Genomic DNA, 20,020 nt, shown 5'->3' with positions numbered 1-20,020 from the left:
ATAGTGACCCTAAACCTCACTTCTCCACCTAAATCAGGCCTGCCCAACCTTTTCGGCTCAATTTTCACATTTTTGATCGTCAAAATTACAATTGTTTATTTTTTAATGGTTTCTTTGATGGAATCGGTTCTCAGATGACCAGTTAACACAACTTTACCAAAAGTTTGAAAAAATATTTAAACAAGTCGTTTTTATCTACATTTTACGTCAAAAATCAATCCGGCCCGCGGGCCGGACCAATTTTTCACTTAAAACTTACATAAAAACGACATGCAAAAATATTTTTTCAAACTTTTATCTAAGTTATGTTCACTGGTCATCTGAGAACCGATTCCATCAAAGAAACCATGAAAAAATCAACAATTGTAATTTTGACGATCAAAAATGTGAAAATTGAGCCGAAAAGGTTGGGCAGGCCTGACCTAAATCGTCTTGATCCACAAATCAGTTTTGCACGATGTTGACTTCTATGATTTTTAAAATTCAAAATAATAGCTGGTCTGCAGACTAATGTTATGACTAAAGTATACTTGAGGTTTGACAAAATTACGACTACGTTTCATAATCAATAAAGCAAAACACACACGTGTGACAGATGGCACATCGTTTCCCTTCGTCTTGTTTTATGTCTTACAATGTGCTCGTAAAGCTCTCGTTTATCCTATACGAAAAAAGCAAACACTATTGTCATTTCGTGTATCACGATTCCCAACATTGGCAAGGGAACCAAAGAGTTCGTCTCGTGCGCAAAGCGAGAAAAAAGGGAATCAGCTCTTAAATGATGCTAATTCGAAAATGAGACAACCATTTAATTATGTAATCGTGGGACAAAACAAACCTAAGACAACGAGCCGAGCAGCTTCAGCAGCAGCAGGTACAGGCAGCAGAAAGATGTAAGCTGAGCTACAAGGAAAACCGCGCGTGGCGTGGCGCTGGAGCTGATTGGGGATGCTCCTTTGCTGCTCTCACTACTAACTCGCTAATCAGTGCCGGCGAGCCGAGCCGGCGATTGTGTCGCTTCTTCTTTGGCTTGCTAGCTTGAGCTGCTGACGGAGGATGACCGACAGCGAGACATCGGTCGTCGGGGCGCTGATCATTATTTATTATCACCGAAGAAGGTGTCGAGGCGAGTGAACTTTGGTGACCGATATACGATTATGTCACAAGTTGTAGAGAAATGCGGTTGCATTTGCATTACCGAGCAGGTGACACACGGGTAGGGTTGAAAAGTGTGTCACGGGTTGATGCATTTTTTAACAATTTACATCAGTTTCGACAGGTGCTTTTCTTCTGGTGCTAAGGGTTGAAATGTCAATTATGTGAGTGCTTTTATCTTTACATTTTGTAAGGGAGGGTTGGGCTTTTCGGACACCTTTCCTCTGTAGCATTCATCACCTTGGACAAAATTTCCTTACTAATCTCATGGAGACGCATGGTGCTTTACATTTGTACTAGTTGTAAGAGTTGCAATTTTTTTGGCATGATATAATTTGTGGTAAATAATGAACGTTTATTATTTTTCAACACTTAGCAAAAGAAATAGCAAAAACAGTTTGGTGTGAGCATGATTAAAGGTGTACCTTAGTGAAGAAGACAAAAAACAATGTCATACTTAGTTGATCAACACAGTTGATGGATTTTCTACGTATGACACCACAACACGGGTATCGATAATTAAAAGTTTGTTTTTCTTGCGTCCTCAATTTTCTCATTTGAACTTTTCGTCAGGCAGAGCCCATTTGTAGGTTGAGCAGAACATATGCAAGGCAGCAGCAGCAGATCGAGCTAGTTGGCCACCTACGGCCGCCGCGCCGTCGTCTCCTTCGATGCCGAGGTTGCCTTGTGGCGCGTGAGATGACGTTGGCCTACTGCTGCAGGGGAAGGCAGGTCAAGATTTTGCAAATCGACCAGAAAGAGAGCCAATTGTTGTGCTGCTGCTGTCGTTGCTGTGGTGTTTGGACTTAGTGGGCCATGCCATACGACAAACGGCGACCGATGTTGTTACCAGCCACCATAAGTTAAGTACATGGCGCACACGGTGCGGCTTTTAATGTCAATATAAAGCAACACGCTTTGCTGGACCGGTTTAGCTTTTGTATTTATGAAATATAGAGTACATGGGCCCGGCTTGAATTGTTATGTCAGCCATATTTGGAAAATGCTGTTGACGCATGTTTTTCTTAGTATGAATAATAACATAGGGGTTATCCCAAAACATGCTCCCAACATTTTTGTCATTTAACATAAGTGATCTTCAAGTATACAATTTTTTTTTATGTTGCCAAATTGACTACCATGCCAAAACCGCGCAGGTTACTGCCATGCGGTCCATGCCAGAACAGCGGTTCGCTTAAAAATTGCCATTAAAAACACGAGAAATCCTTCAAATATGTTGAGAAGTTGTTCCAAAATTAATGAAGATTCTACGTCCTAGAAATTATAAGGATTGTACAACTGCTGTACCGATAACTGACCGTTAACTTAAACTGTTGCTTTTCTCCATACATTGGTATCTTGATTCGGATGATTTTGTCCCATACAAATTTCAAGGGCTCGAGCTCAAAAGTGGAATTTAGCCTCAGCCAGTCCAGACTCGATTATCCGAAGCCTCGATTATCCGAAGTTCGATTATCCAGAAGTTTGTATGGGGCTTCGGATAATCGAATCACGAACTTAACATTTTTTCCCTTTTTTTATTTTCTTATTTAAAACATCAAATTCGAGTTCAGCGGCCCCATTTTAGTCAAATTCGAAAAGTTGATTGCCAGTAAAATAAAAAAAAATATTTTTTTCTATTTTTCATCATCGCCATTTTGGCCGCCATCTTGGATTTAAAAATTCTAAATCACTTTAGAGTAGTTTACTGCATATGGGACATATATGAGATCAGGGGCAGTTTAAAGGTCATACTAAAGCTCAACAATCAAGTCATGAGCATGAGCATGACCTAAGGCTACCAACTTTTGCTGAGCAAAAATCCGTACACTTTGCCGATATGACAGCATGGTATAACCAAAACTGTCAAGGAATTATTTATATAAATGAAATTGAATAAATTTGAGAATTAAAAATATAAAACTGTGTCGTTTTTACAGCTCAAAAATTTCAAAAAATGCTATCAAAGTGCGCACGTTTAAAAGTATTCATAAAATAAACCGTGATTTGAATCAAAACATTATGTTCTTAAGTTTTTTGTTAAAAGTTTACGAAATGTCAAGTTTGCTTTAACGAATAATAACGTATTCAGTGTTTTCACGAACACATTTAAAAAAAAAATATTGAAAAGGTCCTATAACATGTGAAACACAACAGTTTATAGGACCTTTTAAAAAAACTCTTGATTTGTTTATTCAAATGTTCACAGGTTTTCAAGTTTTACATGGCCTTTGGATCTTTTAATGAATAAATTTCTAAATGAACAATTCGAGATTTTTTTAAAAGGTCCTATCAACATATGAAAGACAATAGTTTATAGGACCTTAAAAAAAACTCTAGCCTTATTGATAATCAAGTTTGAATTGAGGAAAACCCGGAAAACTGCCTTTTTAAATCAAACTCACAGTTAAATAAAAATAAAAATGTCTAGTTAACAAAAAGTTGTTAAAATTCCGTACAAATCCTTATTATGCGAAAAAATCCCTACAAAAATTCCGACCTGTTAAAAATCCGCGAAGAGGGTCGAAAATCCGTATGGTAAGGAAAAAATCCGTATAGTTGGTAGCCTTAAGCATGAGCATGAGAGATCACCTATGGTTGCCCCTCCGTTGCTGAACAGAACCGTAATATCCTTTCAGCACCACTGATTATATGCTTCGACGATCTAGTGGTGTTTCTCTTATCAACCGCATGTATGAATGCGCTGAAAAGATAAAACACCATGATTGCTAAAGCTAGATCAGTTGCTAATAGGTAACAGTCATTGGCCACCAACAACGCGCGCCATGTCAGTTTGTAGACCTCGATTTTAAGGTTAGTTAGCGCAGGTTGCTACTAGGGCAGTCTGGACTGTATAAATAAAATTAAATCCACTCCTCCCTAGAGCACCCTAGTTGTGAACGCTAGCTGGTGGCTCTTATTTTTGGTAATGTACGTGCATTCAGTTCCAAGCAGCTGTAAGTGAGCCTAGATGAATTCAAATTCTAGAATAACATTTGAAAAGGGTGCATTAGCATTGCTGAGACTGTTTACTATTTTGCAAATCCCGCAGCGTTGAATAGCAGCTGGGGGGCTATTTGTTTAACTTCGAGTTTAGTAAAAAAACTAAAGTCTGGATGATAAAAAAAAAATTTTCAAACTGTCAACATGCTCTTCCTCCCTTTCCTTGGGTAGGCCCAGAGTTTGCCTCGGTTTGACGGTTAAATTGTTGATTGGCGAATTTTCAAAGAGATTTACGTCTGTTTGTCAGAGGTATCCTTTTTACGAGAAAAGCTTTTTCGCACAACATGTTATAAACCTCCATTTTTAAACTGCGATATCTCTGTCGAGCTAGGACTCATTTTAAATAAATTTGAACGTAGAATCAACTAAACGAAGTTGACTTTATAGCTGTCGGCCACCATTGCTAGTACCAATCACTAGTGTCTTCCTTTTAACTACAAGGACTTCGCCGCCCTGGGCTCCTAAGTGTATGAAAGTATGGCACGGAGCGACGGCGCCGAATACCCATATTTACACAAAGAATTTTAGAGCGCCCGCCGCGGGATTCGAACCGGCGACCTCTGGATTGTGAGTCCAGTGCGTGGTCCGATTGATCCACACGAGCGACGTAGAATCAATTGACGTAGTCCATTTTCAAATTAAAAATTGTTTTCAGTGCATTTTGCGTGAATGTAAAATTGTAGCATAATTTCCACATTGAGAGTATATTTTGATAAAAGTTTTGACCTCACCATCGTGTTCTTGAGAAAATTTTACAAAAGTTTTCCGGGACCGATGGTAAATGATAAGCGTGGTTGCCTCTCACCCCATAGTTGGACTGGGTTCGAGCCCACACGGTCCCGGTGGCATTTTTCGAGACGAGATTTGTCTGATCACGCTTTCCGTCGGACGAGGAAGTAAATGTTGGCCCTGGTCTAACCTAGATGTTAGGTCGTTAGCTCAGTCCATGTGTAGGAGGCAGTTGGACTAACAATCCAAAGGTCGTCAGTTTGAATCCCGGGGTGGATGGAAGCTTAGGTGTAAAAAGAGGTTTGCAATTGCCTCAACGATTAAGCACCAGACACCTAGTTTCGAGTAGGAATCTCGCAATCGAGAACGCCAAGGCTATGCTGTAGAGCGAACAATTTATTTATTTTATTTCCAATTTTGATCAATGTTTTGTCTTTAATTTCTCGAGATATTGAAATTTAAATATTTGGAAACTGTGTCCATTTATTTCATATGTCTGGAGAAGCTATTTGGTAAAAGTTGTATTTTTTTACAAGTCTCCATACAAATTACGCACAAGTGTGAAAGTGGATTGAATAAAGAAAATCTTGCATTCCAGATTTCATTATTAACTGCCTAGTCGCAGATAATGAAAGTCAACTTTGTATACTAAGAGCTTTGCATATACCCCCATTAATTCATCACGGGGAAGTTGATATGTTAATTCACTTCTGTTGTCAGCAGCAGCAACAGCGACAAGATAAGTTCAACTTTCCTCGTATATGGCGACGCTATAGCTTGCAGTCGGCTGTACTATTTGTTTCTTTTCGTAACTGAGTGGGTTGTGTAAACTAAGAGCAATTTGATGGTGGTCTGGTTCCTGCAACGCGGTTTAAAGACGTGGGTGCAGAGAAAATAGAACAGAAACCAGAATTGTGCTCAAGGGTTGTTCAAGCAAGAACAAAGCAACTCAGAAATTGGTTTAGCCTTTAAGATGTAAAGTTCACTGAGTTTCCACGGCCACGAACTGTACGGTATCGAGATGTGGAAGGCTTAAGAGGTGCAGAATTGCCTGCAGACTTTGTTTGTTTTCTTTGAGTTTTAAGGTTTTGGAAACTAGTTCGGAGTATTTTTTATCCCTCAAACGTTGTGCTTTTAAAAACATTTGACTCTCTTTTTAAAACGCTAAATTATACTCGTATTGTTAATGTTACTCGTATTTAATTGTCGAGTTCCAAATCCAGTCTAGCACAATAGGGCTAATCATATCGTATCTATCCCTGCATCATAAAAATTGGAAACCAATTTCACTTTCCCATAATTAGGTAGCAAATCATTAAACATCACAATCAGCCGGCATAGCTCGACAGACTTATACAATACAGACGTGTCGGTTGGATGCATCGTAAATCTCGGAAGAGAGTACGACGCTTAGCTCTAGATGAAGTGACTAAAAAGCCAGCGCTCGTGAAGCTCAAACCCAGCAAGCAGCAACATGTCGGTCAAAATAGCCACGACGTGCGATAAAACTACTTCATCCAACTGCGCGCGCTGCCTTGCTAGTTTCGGTTGCCACATGATTAAGGCATGAAAATCGCGGTGAAATCACTCGACACGGCTCTTCTTCCGTCTGCAAAATTTTAGTGATGAGTTTTTGGGGAGTTACGTAACACGCGGTGGCCAGTGATGATGGTTACAAACGCGCTCGCAAGCCTAAAATTATGAGAGGCGGTTTGTCTCTGTTTTTGCGCTCCCGTGAGGGCTTTTCCCATTGAGTCACTGCACGTTAATCAGCGATGAGCTGCTGGAACTGTTGAAGTTAGCTTATTTTGGATAAGATCAGTGTAACCTAACAAAAAAAAAATCAAATTACTCGCTCTACAGCATTGCCTTGGCGTTCTCGATTGCGAGATTCCTACTCGAAACTAGGTGTCTGGTGCTTAATCGTTGAGGCAATTGCAAACCTCTTTTTACACCTTAGCTTCCATCCATCCCGGGATTCGAACTGACGACCTTTGGATTGTTAGTCCAACTGCCTACCAGCGACTCCACCGAGACAGGACCCAGGGAGACGACTCCTACACCTGGACTGAGCTAACGACCTAACCTTTTTTTTTAGGTTAGTCCGGGGCCAACATTTACTTCCCGTCCGACGGAAGGCGTGATCAGACAAATCTCGTCTCAAAATTTGCCACCGGGACCTTCTGGGATCGAACCCAGGCCGACTGGGTGGGAGGCAATCACGCCTACCCCCACACCAGGGTCCCGACATGTGACAGTGTAACCTAATTATGTAAAAATAAAATAATTTAGTTCAGAGTATAGCGACACTAAGATTAGTGATATTAGTATGATATCAAAAAAAAAAAAAAAGAAAAAAGAACTATTAAACAACAAACAATTAATAGGAAGCACGTGAACTAAGATTTTTTCCTCAACTTGTTGGGATAGCTAAAAACTTATTTAGGTACTTATCAAACATTTTTTTTCGTTAAAGAGAATGTACTCAACAATTTTCAACCAAATCAAAAATGCAAAACTGTCTTAGAGAACTGCTCAGAATGGAAACCGATCGCGCATACTTTATTTAATTTCAAATTAAGACATAATCATCCATCAAAATCTTATTGCCATAAATTCAACAGAAAGTCCAATGTTTGAATGTTGCCAAATCCTGATATAGAACGAATTAAATTTCAATCCAATTTGAGTTCAAAAAGTAATTTTTGAGTGAAAAACACAGCAATGTTGGGTAAAAATGCATACCGTCAACTGGGGCGAATCGGGACACATGGGGCGAATTGGGACAGCAATTTTAACCATGTTAGAGCACAATATTTTGATTTTTCTGGTTGGTTTCGGATAGAACAGACTCAGACCAGTAAAATGTGTACATCCTTTTCCAAATTTAGAACCTTTAAGTGCTCTAAACACTGCTGTCCCTATTCAGACTGTAGTCCCGATTCGCCCCAGATGACGGTACTACAAATTTCAAAGGCAATTACTTCTGGTCGAAATGACATGAAAACTGTTGCGAGTCAATTTTAACGTTGGTTTAAATGGTGGTTGGCTAGATCTGTTTCATGATGATCAATTTTTAGGATTGGTAACGAATAATAAACCAACCTTTGCCCCAATTTGATACAGTTAATTTTTAATAATATTATGTGTACAAAATTGTGTATGTCTTGGTCATAGGTGCACACAACTGGCCTCGAACTTGACCACCATCGCTGCCGCTGCCTCACCTTGCAACCATCGGCGAAGAAATAAAACAAAAAACGCAAAAGCGTCGTGATTACTTATTTCAAACGATGCAATTGCATCGACCGTGTCCGTGGTTCACGATCGAGAAAAAAGCTTAGTTTCTTTGGGTGAAAGAGAATGCTGAGGCTGCGCTCGCGCGAACACGCCACGGTCCGGTGCGTAACGACGATAAACCAGTTGCTGCTAGCCGGACAGCAGTGATCTGTGGCAGTGCGCGGCCAATATTTAATCATTTCCTCGATGTAATAGAGCTCAAGCGGGCACCTTTTAAGAGGAAGTTACGGTGGGAGTCACTTATCTTTTCTAGTGGGAGCTGGAGGGTACTTAGGGGTGAATTATACAATTGTAAACTAATCCTCAGATGACCATTAGAGCAAAAGTTTATGTATGAAAAACTTGAAATTTTGTTATGATAAGACTTTCACTATGTTTCTACCAGTATTGTTTCGAGATTTTCCGCAACCGGTATGGTACAAACTTGTTTTAAAATTGCCATTTTCTTGCCTTTTTTTCAGGTGATACATGGAGTTCAGCTGGAGCCATTACACGTAATACGAAAGCGAAGCATCGACCAACCGCTTCGGATACTGCTAGTCTACGATGAGTCGGTGTACCGACTCGATAGTGATAAGTTTTCTCTAATTAATGTGCGCACTATTGCACCGCTCGCTACCGATCATGGTTTAAACATTTTCTGCTGCTGCCGTTTTAGGATACCATTCTTCCGGATGCCGTCCGCTTCTGGGAACAGGCACTTATGGTGCGCCAAACGAAGGAGATTATAAGACTGAATCGAAAGTGCGAAAGTAGTCAGGTGTTTGTGAAAAATTCACTCACCTATTGCATCGATTCTTGCAAACCGGTCACACTTTGCGGTGAAGTGCAGGTTCCAGAGGATCATCTAGATGTGATATCAAGCTACTAAATGCTTCCAAATTATATGAAATAACAATTCTATTCCCTAGGTGTGTCGCGTGTGCAATTCCACTGGTCAAGACTGTAGGGAGGATCCAAGCACTTCCGCTGGAATAGGCATTTCCAATGCAGATTTCGTGTTCTACGTATCGGCACGGCAGTCGGAACGTTGTCACAAGGGTTTAACGGTGGCCTACGCAGCACATTGTCAACAGGAAGCCGCTCTGGATCGACCCATAGCTGGGCATGCGAACCTTTGTCCAGAAAGTATAAGCACCAAACCTCAGGAACTTCAGACGCTGCTCTCGACCGTAAAGCATGAAATCTTGCATGCTTTGGGATTCTCTGTAAGTTTGTATGCCTTTTTTCGGGACGACGAAGGAAACCCGCGGACGCCTCGAAAGCCCGACACAGGCAAACCCTATCTGAATGAAAAGTAAGATCTCGTTATTCTCTTTAGAAGTCACCTACCAAAAAAGCTCAATTTTTCAGGCTGCAAATTCACCAGTGGAGTGATCAAACCATCCGGAAGATCGTCCGCGACAATTGGGCTGTCCGGGGTGGACACATTAACCGAACGCTCGACATGATGGTGACTCCGAGGGTTACCAAAGAGATAAGGGATCACTTTAGCTGTCAAAAGCTAGAAGGTGCCGAACTGGAAGATCAAGGTGGTGAAGGCACTGCTCTAACACACTGGGAAAAGCGAGTACTGGAGGTGAGCAAACAACACCGTAGAATTCAAATCGATTGATCATTTATCTTCTGGTTTTTATTTTAGAACGAGGCCATGACGGGGACGCACACACAAAGCTCGGCTTTCTCGCGGATAACGCTGGCACTGATGGAAGACTCCGGGTGGTATAAAGCAAATTACAGCATGGCATCGCCTCTCACGTGGGGTCGAGGGTTAGGCTGTAACTTTGCGATGAGAAGCTGCAAGGATTGGATAACGGCCAATAATGCAAGGTAATTTGGGTTAGCAAACAAACAGCAGGGGAGATCGGCTTGGTGTGGCTATAGTGTCGATTGGGAAGGAATCGAAGCGCGCGCGGAAATTTTGAATTGAGTATCTCGTAACTCCTATTGTTTTTAATATTGCCAACTAAAATAAATCAATTAGTTTAAGTCTTTTATAAATCAAAAAGATATGTATAAAAGATAAAACCAACTTGTTATCAATTGCTAACAAGTTTTGTAATCGTAACTTTTGGAAAATTAGATTTTCTGAAACACCTGAAACGTAAACCACCCTAATTTCAACCAAGTCTAAAGTTACCTCTTCTCATTTGCTCAATTTCCAATGCAAAAGGCTGTAGATTTTACAGTGTAGAAGATATCATTCTCAATCGGTAATTTTTTATCCATGCAGACAACTAAAATCTCGAATCAGAATGCATCAATCAGAAATTTTTTAAGTATCGTCATCTGGGGAGAATCGGGTCACTGGAGGGGGGGGGGGGGGGGGGAATAGGATAGCTTTTTTAGCCTTGTTATTGCATAATATTTGGAATTTATTAATTAGTTTCGGATAAAGCAGGCACAGCAGGCCAAGGTTGCATGATACTGATGATACTCGTCGGTTGACACCCAGGCGAGGAACATCCCGGAAGGAGCCCAACTACATCCGTAGTGCTGTTTGGACAAAACAGCATGGCTCTGGTTCCTTGCAAGTGTCCTATTTTCTTACCTCCACGTTGCCTTGGTTTAGTCATCATGATGACAAGGTGTAATTGATTCGCAGTATGTTGAGTCAACTGCTGTGGATGTACCTGAGCATCGCAGAACGGGGTTTCTCCTCTTTCCATTTCAGCTAACAGCTATCTTCTGTTTATTTTGTTTCACTGATTTTCTAAAACGGCTTCTGTTTACTATCCTCCATTTGATTTCGATTTTACTTACTTGATTCTCTTATTTCTCAACGCTTTTCCACTCTATTTTACCAATTGATGCTGCTGTAACAAACTGTCTGCTTTCCCTTAATTTGGCAGCGATGTCAATTTTGTCTCGTGGGTCTCGTGGCGCAGGGGTAGCGGCTTCGGCTGCCGATCCCGATGATGCTATGAGACGCGGGTTCGATTCCCGCCTTATCCACTGAGCTTCTATCGGATGGTGAAGTAAAACGTCGGTCCCGGTTTCTCCTGTCTCGTCAGAGGCGCTGGAGCAGAAATCCCACGTTAGAGGAAGGCCATGCCCCGGGGGGCGTAGTGCCAATAGTTTAGTTTTTTTTTTTTTTTTTTTAGTCAATTTTGTTTATCATTTGCCTTTTCTTTATTTATCTATTTGAATAATTTCTCATCTTCCCTGTAAATTGCCCTCAATACAATCTAAGCTTGTTTGTTACCTCTATTTATTAACTATTGTTAATTTCTTTATCTACTTCATTAATTACTATCTTTCTTTTACTATTGATTCTTTACATAGTATATTTCCTTCACTGTCCATTGTTTTGAAACTTCACCTTTTTCTTAAGCAAGTGAGGTTCGAGCCCTTACTCAATTTATGGAATGATTAAAGGATTAACACAAATATTACTATTGTACTTTTGGTAAACTTTTATAACATGCTTAGGACCAAAAATTGTAACAAAACACCGCGAAAAAAGAAATAGCAACAGATAAACACGACTCAACACTAGGAAAGGTTTCAGGAGAAAACAATACACAGTAAAATAACAACTAGTTTTTGAATTCAAACTAAAATAAAACAGTTTTTGCTTTAATGAAAATTGATAGGCACACTATAAATGGTTAGGCGCTTATACTTACATCAAACCCTACGTAATGTACCACCCCCGGCCGAGTTAAAATGCGTAACCGGAAAAGAAGGTGTGCATGCCTGGCACGAACACTCAAAGCGTGTTCTAGCGTGCTGCTCGTACTGACACAGCGCAAGGGTGAGATGTAGGTGTAAGGGCAGTGCGTGTTCGTCGGGAACCTGTTGCAAAAGATCGGTCAAGGCCCGTTCTTACACTGAAAATTGCGAATTGCGAATAGTTTCGGATAAAGCAGGCACAGACCAACAAAAATGTGCATCGTTTTCCAAACTGCGAGCCTTTATTCGCTTTGAAAACTGCTGTCCCTATCCAGAATGTAATCCCGATTCACCCCAGTTGACGGTAGCTCAAAAGTTGTGAATAAACACATGTTATTTGCATACTCTGCATAAAAGATAAGTGTATGAAAACCATGTCCGCATCCATCATCCGACCTGTCGTTGAATATGTACTTGAAAGATCTTCCAAACGAGACTTGAATATCTGCGAAGTGATATACTTTTTGAGGCCAATTTTTTTTGGAAAGAATTAATTATTCAGATGAATATTATTTTTGTTTTTCTTTCTTAATTTTTAGTTAGAAGTGAGGAAGGTGTCAACCATACACAGTCCAGACTAGATTTTCCGAAGGCCTTAGAAAAATTTCACTTCGGATAAGCGAATCTTCGGATAAGACAGTCCAACGATATTTTATCTCTGAGACAATATTTGTTCCCAATAGAATTTTGAATGCTGAATCCGAATTCGAGTCCAGAAACTAAATCCTATTTTTAACACAAAAACCTAACCTTATTGAATAAATCTAATGATGAAAATGGATTTAGCAAACAAATTTGCATTAAAAATTAAGAATTAGCTTGAAGAGACATCGAAGTTGTGCCATCTCTGAGACAAACTTCAACATAAATAAATTTTGAAAAAAAAAAGAAAAATCAAAAACCCTATTTTTACATTGACCCTTTAGGATAATTCTAATGTTGGGAATGGACTCAGCAGACAAAATCACACTCAAAATGATCAATAAGATTGACGAGATAGCCTTATTTTACATATTGTGAAGCATTTTTGATTTTTATTATTGATATCCTAGCAAGATTTGACTTACATACAAGTTGGGATAACTTGAATTAGAGCCAGCTGAAACATTAATTTTAAAATGGCAATAAATATGCGTAGGAACAATCAAATTTTGTTAACCAGGATTGTTTCAGAAAGGGGAAAACGCGAACTTTAAGATTCATGTATTGTGGTTTAGCTGTTTAATTAATATTTCTTTTATAGAATAGTCAACAATTTAGCTAATTTTAGCCTAAACTAACATTTCAAACGGGTTTATCTCAAAATTGGGACCACTTGAAGCAATTCTAGATCCGGATTCGGATTCAGCAGGCAAAATTCTACTAGGAACACATATTTTTGTCTTAGAAACAGGAAATATTTGATTTTTTGTTGAACTGCCACGATTGTTTTGCGCAGTGATTTAAAAAAATACCTATTACTGCCTTTAACTAACTTAGTAGCTTAGTGTTAACCACCTCCTCAGCAGTAGATCCCCAATTCAATCCCCAATGTATGTTTGAGACATCGTCCAAAATCTTCAAAGCCCAGAGAAACATTTAAGTTAAATTGATGGATATCTGATAGCAAAGTTGGCAAACATTTAAAAACACTAACTTTGGGTGGTTGAGTTCCATAACAACAAAAGCAAAATCAAAGACTACAGCACACCGATTTTTTCCATGAATTCAGATAAACTGAAAGATTTATGTTTTTTTTAAATCATATTTGACCTGATTCATTTCTGCGAGCAGCTCGATTGAAGGATTCTCTGAAATTGCTAAGTAAAAACAAACTCCGTTCCGCTTCTGTTTTCGCATGACTGATATATTTGCTTTCCTCTCCAGAGGGCGCTCCATTCATCCGTTCTGTGCCAAGGTAAAGCGTGATCCGTTGCAGACGGAATGCACCGACGACCGCAGCTCGGTGGCTTTGTGCAACCTGATACGCCACGAAAGTCCTCTGCCCCGCCAATATCAGAACTTTGATTCACTGGCTCACGTGCCGACCGGTGAGGAGGCGTACTACGGAGGATCGGTATCGCTGGCGGACCATTGCCCGTACATCCAGGAGTTCACGTGGCGCAGCCGAAACGTGGTGGTTCGGGGGTCACAGTGCCAGTTTGAGGACAATAATCCCAGTGAGTTTTTTTTGGTCAAGTTTGAACGATTTTGTGATTGATGTTTGTGTTTACTTTTCTAGAACCAGAGAAAAACTTTGCGTTAGAATCGTACGGAGCCGAGTCGAAGTGCTTCGATCACAGCGAGCACATGTGGGAGGAAAGATCCTGTCGGCAGACGCGTGAGTGGCAACATTGGGGTTCCGGATGCTACAAGTATAAGTGCGAAAAAGGACGGTTGCACATTGTTATAGCAAACTACTCGTACCCTTGCTTCTATGCTGGCCAGAGCCTAAACGTGCAGCTGATGGCCGGTGGATGGCTTCATAAAGGTGCTGTCATATGCCCATCCTGCAAGGAAATGTGCAACGAAGAGTTCGAACTACGGGGAGAACGGTGTAAAGTCAGTGAAGATTCTCCCCCGTTGAGTTTTTATCCGAAAGATGAACTGAAATGTGGTTCGAATGCAGCGGTGCATTTGGTGAACTCGCTTTTGTTAGCGATTGCCGTCAGTCTGATGGCAGCTGGACGATTAAGCAGATAATTCCGGATTCCTACTTTAGACGTATGTGACGTTTCGTAACGTTGTTAATTTATGTATGCAAGTCTAATATCATGTGATAGTGTTCATCTGTGTTTAATTTTGGTTTTAAACTGCACAACAGAAGCTTTTATTTAGTTTTAAGTTTTGTCAGTCACAACGTATGTAAATACCTTTTCTTACCTGTAAATAATGAACATAAACGTACAATACATTTTAACGAACAAATATTGTATATAGCTAGGTGCTGAAAACATCAAAAACTGCAATTAAAGAGACAGCCAGAAAGATCTCAGTATAAGTAAACGAACAAATATCTATATCGTTGTTACACGTGTCGACAGAAAACAAATAGTTGATAGAATAAGTAGTAAGATTAACTAATTATGATTCTGCTAAACCCCAAAAATAAGTGTGAATAAAAATCCACGCGAAGCAGACCATTCCTGTCAGGGTGTTCCACAAATTGGCATCGACACTATTCCAAGAAGTAGCAGGATCGATCGATAGGACTAGAAAATAAACTGCCAAAGTCGATCTATGTTGTGGTCTAAAAAGCATGAATAAAATGTAAAGATTTCTACAGTAACTATTAATGTTGTTTTAATATTTCAGTCCGATCAATTAATAAATTACGTGTAGACTTGAGGTGGATGACCGTTGTCCACAAGAAGGGAGTGGAAGGAGGTCTGCATTTTCGAAAAAAGTGTCCACGTGATTTATGGATGGCTCCTTATCTACATCAAACTTCCCACTGAGAATTTTGGCTCGAGCCTCGACTCGATTCAGGCTCGATCTCGAGGCTCGAGCTAAGATTCTCAGTGGGTTTATATTGATGGTTTAAGTTATTCTAACGGTGAAAGATTTTTTTTTGTATAACTTTTAAAATTACCTAATAATGCTGCATCGGGCCGCAGCGGATTCAGTGGCTGTTTCTTAGTCGCCTTCCCTAAGGTGTCGTGGCAAGGTCCAGCTTGTGATGATACACTACCTTCCCTTTTACTAAGCAATGGAATTCAGAAGGGAAAAGATTGCCAGTTGTGATGCCTTTCGAGGTGTATCCTAGGGTTCTACCTCTCCTACTAACATTGAGTCCAAAACCTCCCTACAAACATCTATACCACTAAGGTGACGTAGGGGTCCTTGCGCACTTTAGATAGGTGTTTACTAACCATCCTTCCCATCCCTGAGGATAGTTTGGACCTGGCCAAGACCCCCTTATGCCCTGGGTTGTATTACACACTCATCAAAAGATGAAGACATGGTATCTCCCGTGTTGGATTATTGTTCCGGATGAGTGTCTAATACAGCCACACCAAACAGTGGGATAAGCGTTGTGGAGCCTTCCGGTGGTGGGGCGTCCTGCAAATGCTAATGCTAATGCTAATGCTAATGATTGAGCATGAGCATGAGCATGAGCATGAGCATGAGCATGAGCATGGTTGACTGCCAATGAGCTGCTACTCCGTTATTGACGGATCAGCTGAAGTTACACAATGAACCAACAGATGAATAGTGGGAGCTAATCATCCTCACTGTATAACCCCGAAGATCTCTGCTTTAAGTCAATACCGGCGCCCCCCCAAGGAGATGCAGTTCAACAAAGGTAGGAATGTTAGTCCGATAGTTGAAGTTGCAGACTCATCAGACACAGAGTTTGTCGCTCTATACCTGTTGACACCGCATGAGACCGTTGAATCCACAGCATCTCCTTCAAGCATCACGGGAAGTGGGGGAATTGTGTTAGTAGGGGAAGGAAAGGGAAGGTCAGGATTCATCTTGGTAGATGATATGACCAAAAAGTGAAACATAATCGTTGCCTTCCGAGCTACGACGCTATGAGAAGGACTTATCATTCGCGTATTTTTTACTTCTTACCGCCGGAGTGCCATCCGAGCAACGATGCTTTGGGATGGGCTTTCGAAATGAAATTTGAATTAACGTATTATTCGGTGACGTACAATTTTAAATAGATTCGGATTCATTATTGGTAGATGATATGAACAGAAAGTGAAACATAATCGTTGCCTTCCGAGCTTCGACGCTATGAGAAGGACTTAACTATATACTCAATTCCGTATTTTTTACTTCTAACCGTTGGCGTGCCATCCGAGCAACGATGCTATAGGAAGGGCTTTCAAAACGAAATGAAATGTTAGGTAACGTATTATTCATTATCATGTAAACCTCAAATAGTGCTGATACACCGAAATGTTTCAATCGAATTCATTAAATTCTTCGCGCACGACTTCTTTGCAACAAACTTCAACACGAATTTGTCCAGTCCGGACCGCGAACAACCAGCTCAACTACAGAAATTCAACCTATACACGACGATTCGAAGCCTTCTATCACAAATTAAAAAAAAAAACAAATCTTCCACTACTATCTCGCGGATTCTCGCGCGTCGATTTGCCACCGATCTACCCAACGAACACCACACGACTGAAGGCCAAACTTTCAAGGCCACGACGCGACACCTTTTTCAATGAATTCCAGAATCTTCTAGCACTTTTTTGCGGAATTACGCGCGTCGATTCGCCCACCGATCTCTCCCACGAACACCACACGACTGAAGGCCAAACTTTCAAGGCCACGACGCGACACCTTTTTCAATGAATTCCAGAATCTTCTTGCACTTTTTTGCGGAATCGCGCGCTTCGATTCACCCACCGATCTCTCCCACGAACACCACACGACTGAAGGCCAAACTTCCAAGGCCACGACGCCTACTTTTTTCTATGAATTCCAGAATCTTCTAGCACTTTTTTGCGGAATCGCGCGCGTCGATTCGCCCACCGTTCTCTCCCACGAACACCACACGACTGACGGCCAAACTTCCAAGGCCACGACGCCTACTTTTTTTCTATGAATTCCAGAATCTTCTAGCACTTTTTTGCGGAATCGCGCGCGTCGATTCGCCCACCGATCTCTCCCACGAACACCACACGACTGAAGGCCAAACTTTCAAGGCCACGACGCGACACCTTTTTCAATGAATTCCAGAATCTTCTAGCACTTTTTTGCGGAATCGCGCGCTTCGATTCACCCACCGATCTCTCCCACGAACACCACACGACTGAAGGCCAAACTTCCAAGGCCACGACGCCTACTTTTTTCTATGAATTCTAGAATCTTCTAGTACTTTTTTGCGGAATCGCGCGCGTCGATTCGCCCACCGATCTCTCCAACGAACACCACACGACTGAAGGCCAAACTTTCAAGGCCACGACGCGACACCTTTTTCAATGAATTCCAGAATCTTCTAGCACTTTTTTGCGGAATCGCGCGCGTCGATTCGCCCACCGATCCTTCCCACGAACACCACACGACTGAAGGCCAAACTTTCAAGGCCACGACGCGACACCTTTTTCAATGAATTCCAGAATCTTCTAGCACTTTTAAGCGGAATCGCGCGCGTCGATTCGCCCACCGATCTCTCCCACGAACACCACACGACTCCTAATGCTAATGCTAATGATTGAAATTCTAAATTTGTTCTAGGATACATTTTGGGCTATTTTTTTGCCTATTTTGGGCTATTTTTTTGTGTGTTTAGAAACCGTCATAAAATCAGCTATTCTGCGACAATAAAGTCATAGGAAACTTCTTCCTTTTAAGGCTTATGTGTTCACCGCCGTAAAAGTATGAAGTGGGCGATTTTCGACTTAAAGCTTCCGACTCGTTTTACTTTGCTTGTCGTTTCCACTCTGTAGGCATCCTTTGCTTCAGGGTGTTTCGCAGATTAGGCATTTTATATGCTGAGATTTCTAGTTTATCCAAATATACTCTACTATTTCTGTTGAGATGTTCTAAAAGCTGCCGAAAATCGGATTTTAACGGATGAAATTCATGGTTTTGTATTGAATAAATAAAAAAAACGGTTACTTTAAACAAGAATCCGGCGTACAAATCAACTGATTCTGTATCTAAAACACCATACAAGAGAAAATTAAAATTTGATGTATTAGACTTAAAAATAACTTCAGAATTCTGGCCATTTGTGACGGCGGATCAAATAAGCTGGAAATTGTAGAAAGCTCTTTGTTTTTTTTTTGTAAGCGCTGCCCATTATTTTAACATTACATTACAAATTACAAGTTTATATTCGTTTTGTGCTTGTCTACTCAACTTTTCAAACCAGAATCTGAAAAAAGAATCATGCTCGTGCTTTGACAAATGCAGTGCTTCAAGTAATTTTGACAAATCTGGAGCAACATTTGAAAAGGGCGCATAAGCATTTTGACAGCTAGAGCTATTTTGCAAATTCCGAAACAACAGGTAACTATTTAACAAAACTCGCTACGTTAGATGGTAGCTGGGAAGGCCAGCTATTGTTTAAAACATCGAATTTTGTGAAAAAGATACCTGTTCGCTCGGAATTTGCAGAATAGTTCTAGATGTCAAAATGCTTATCCGCCCTTTTCTCGTGTTGCTCCAGAAATGTGAATGTCAAAAAAACAAATTATTTGCTCTACAGCATTGCCTTGGCGTTCTCGATTGCGAGATTCCTACTCGAAACTAGGTGTTCGAAGGCTTGATTGTTGAGGTAATTGCAAACCTCTTTTTACACCTTAGCTTCCATCCACCCCAGGACTCGAACTGATGACTTTTGGATTGTGAGTCCAACTGCCTACCAGCGACTTCACCGAGACAGGACCTAGGTAGACGACTCCTACTCCTGGATTGAGCTAACGCCCTAACCTCTAGGTTAGACCGGGCCAACATTTACTTCCCCGTCCGACGGAAGGCGTGATCAGACAAATCTCGTCTCAAAAAATGCCACCGGGACCGTCTGGGATCGAACCCAGGCCTACTGGGTGAGAGGCAACCACGCTTGCCCCTACACCACGGGTCCCGGCAAATGTGAATGTTGTGAGGCCAGTTTCAGTATTTAAAGATAAGTTTTCTCTTTCAAAAATAGGAACTAAGTCACAAGAGTAACGATATCAGTATGCTTGTCACTCATCGTTCTTTTAGCGGTCATCATAAACTTTGTTAATCCTTCTGGAGTTATAGGGGGATGGCGTCGCTATTTTTATACCACGTTTTCCACTTTTTCTCATGGAAACCGACTACTTTATCGACTTCATTTTGCTGGGCGAGATAGGACGCCGTCTATTTTTAGACGATGACTCAGCACTTTTCCACTCTTGCATTTAAAACAACCAGATGGCAGCACGATGTAACGCCACGTCCCTATGAAACTGGCACTCACAAGCTGTCAAATAATTACCACACGGTGTATTTTCTAAAACTACTTACCTAAACAAAACAAATTCGGTATGTAAGATATTGGGCTAACTTTTTTTTAATTTCTACAGAAAAGTCACTACTTAACACATATAGAATAATGAACGTAATTGTTCCTTTTCTCATGAACATGTCTCGAAAAACTCTTTAAAACATTCTTTTCAATACAATACAAAACAATACTTTATAAAACTATAAAACTGCTGCTTTGCTCTGAAAATACATC

At 40.8% G+C, this 20,020-nt stretch overlaps 1 protein-coding gene across 2 annotated transcripts in view; it reads left to right on the top strand.

Annotated features, from left to right (window-relative positions):
- Window positions 1-15,130, top strand: part of LOC120428991 (leishmanolysin-like peptidase) — a 54,645-nt gene extending 39,515 nt beyond the window's left edge. The window contains exons 2-9 of one of the 2 annotated variants that reach the window (XM_039594129.2): window positions 8,649-8,780; window positions 8,846-9,040; window positions 9,099-9,484; window positions 9,541-9,766; window positions 9,830-10,017; window positions 13,636-13,665; window positions 13,729-14,021; window positions 14,084-15,130. In XM_039594129.2, the coding sequence (XP_039450063.1) occupies window positions 8,649-8,780; window positions 8,846-9,040; window positions 9,099-9,484; window positions 9,541-9,766; window positions 9,830-10,017; window positions 13,636-13,665; window positions 13,729-14,021; window positions 14,084-14,544 (1,911 nt within the window). In that variant the 3' untranslated portion in view covers window positions 14,545-15,130. The remainder of the gene's footprint in view (window positions 1-8,648; window positions 8,781-8,845; window positions 9,041-9,098; window positions 9,485-9,540; window positions 9,767-9,829; window positions 10,018-13,635; window positions 13,666-13,728; window positions 14,022-14,083) is intronic. The other variant, XM_039594130.2, reaches the window with a different exon arrangement.
- Window positions 15,131-20,020: the final 4,890 nt, after the last annotated feature.

The sequence above is a fragment of the Culex pipiens genome, chromosome 1, assembly GCF_016801865.2.
Source record: "Culex pipiens pallens isolate TS chromosome 1, TS_CPP_V2, whole genome shotgun sequence".
NCBI classification, from domain to species: Eukaryota; Metazoa; Arthropoda; class Insecta; order Diptera; family Culicidae; genus Culex; species Culex pipiens.
This window is presented reverse-complemented; position numbering and strand designations above follow the sequence as displayed.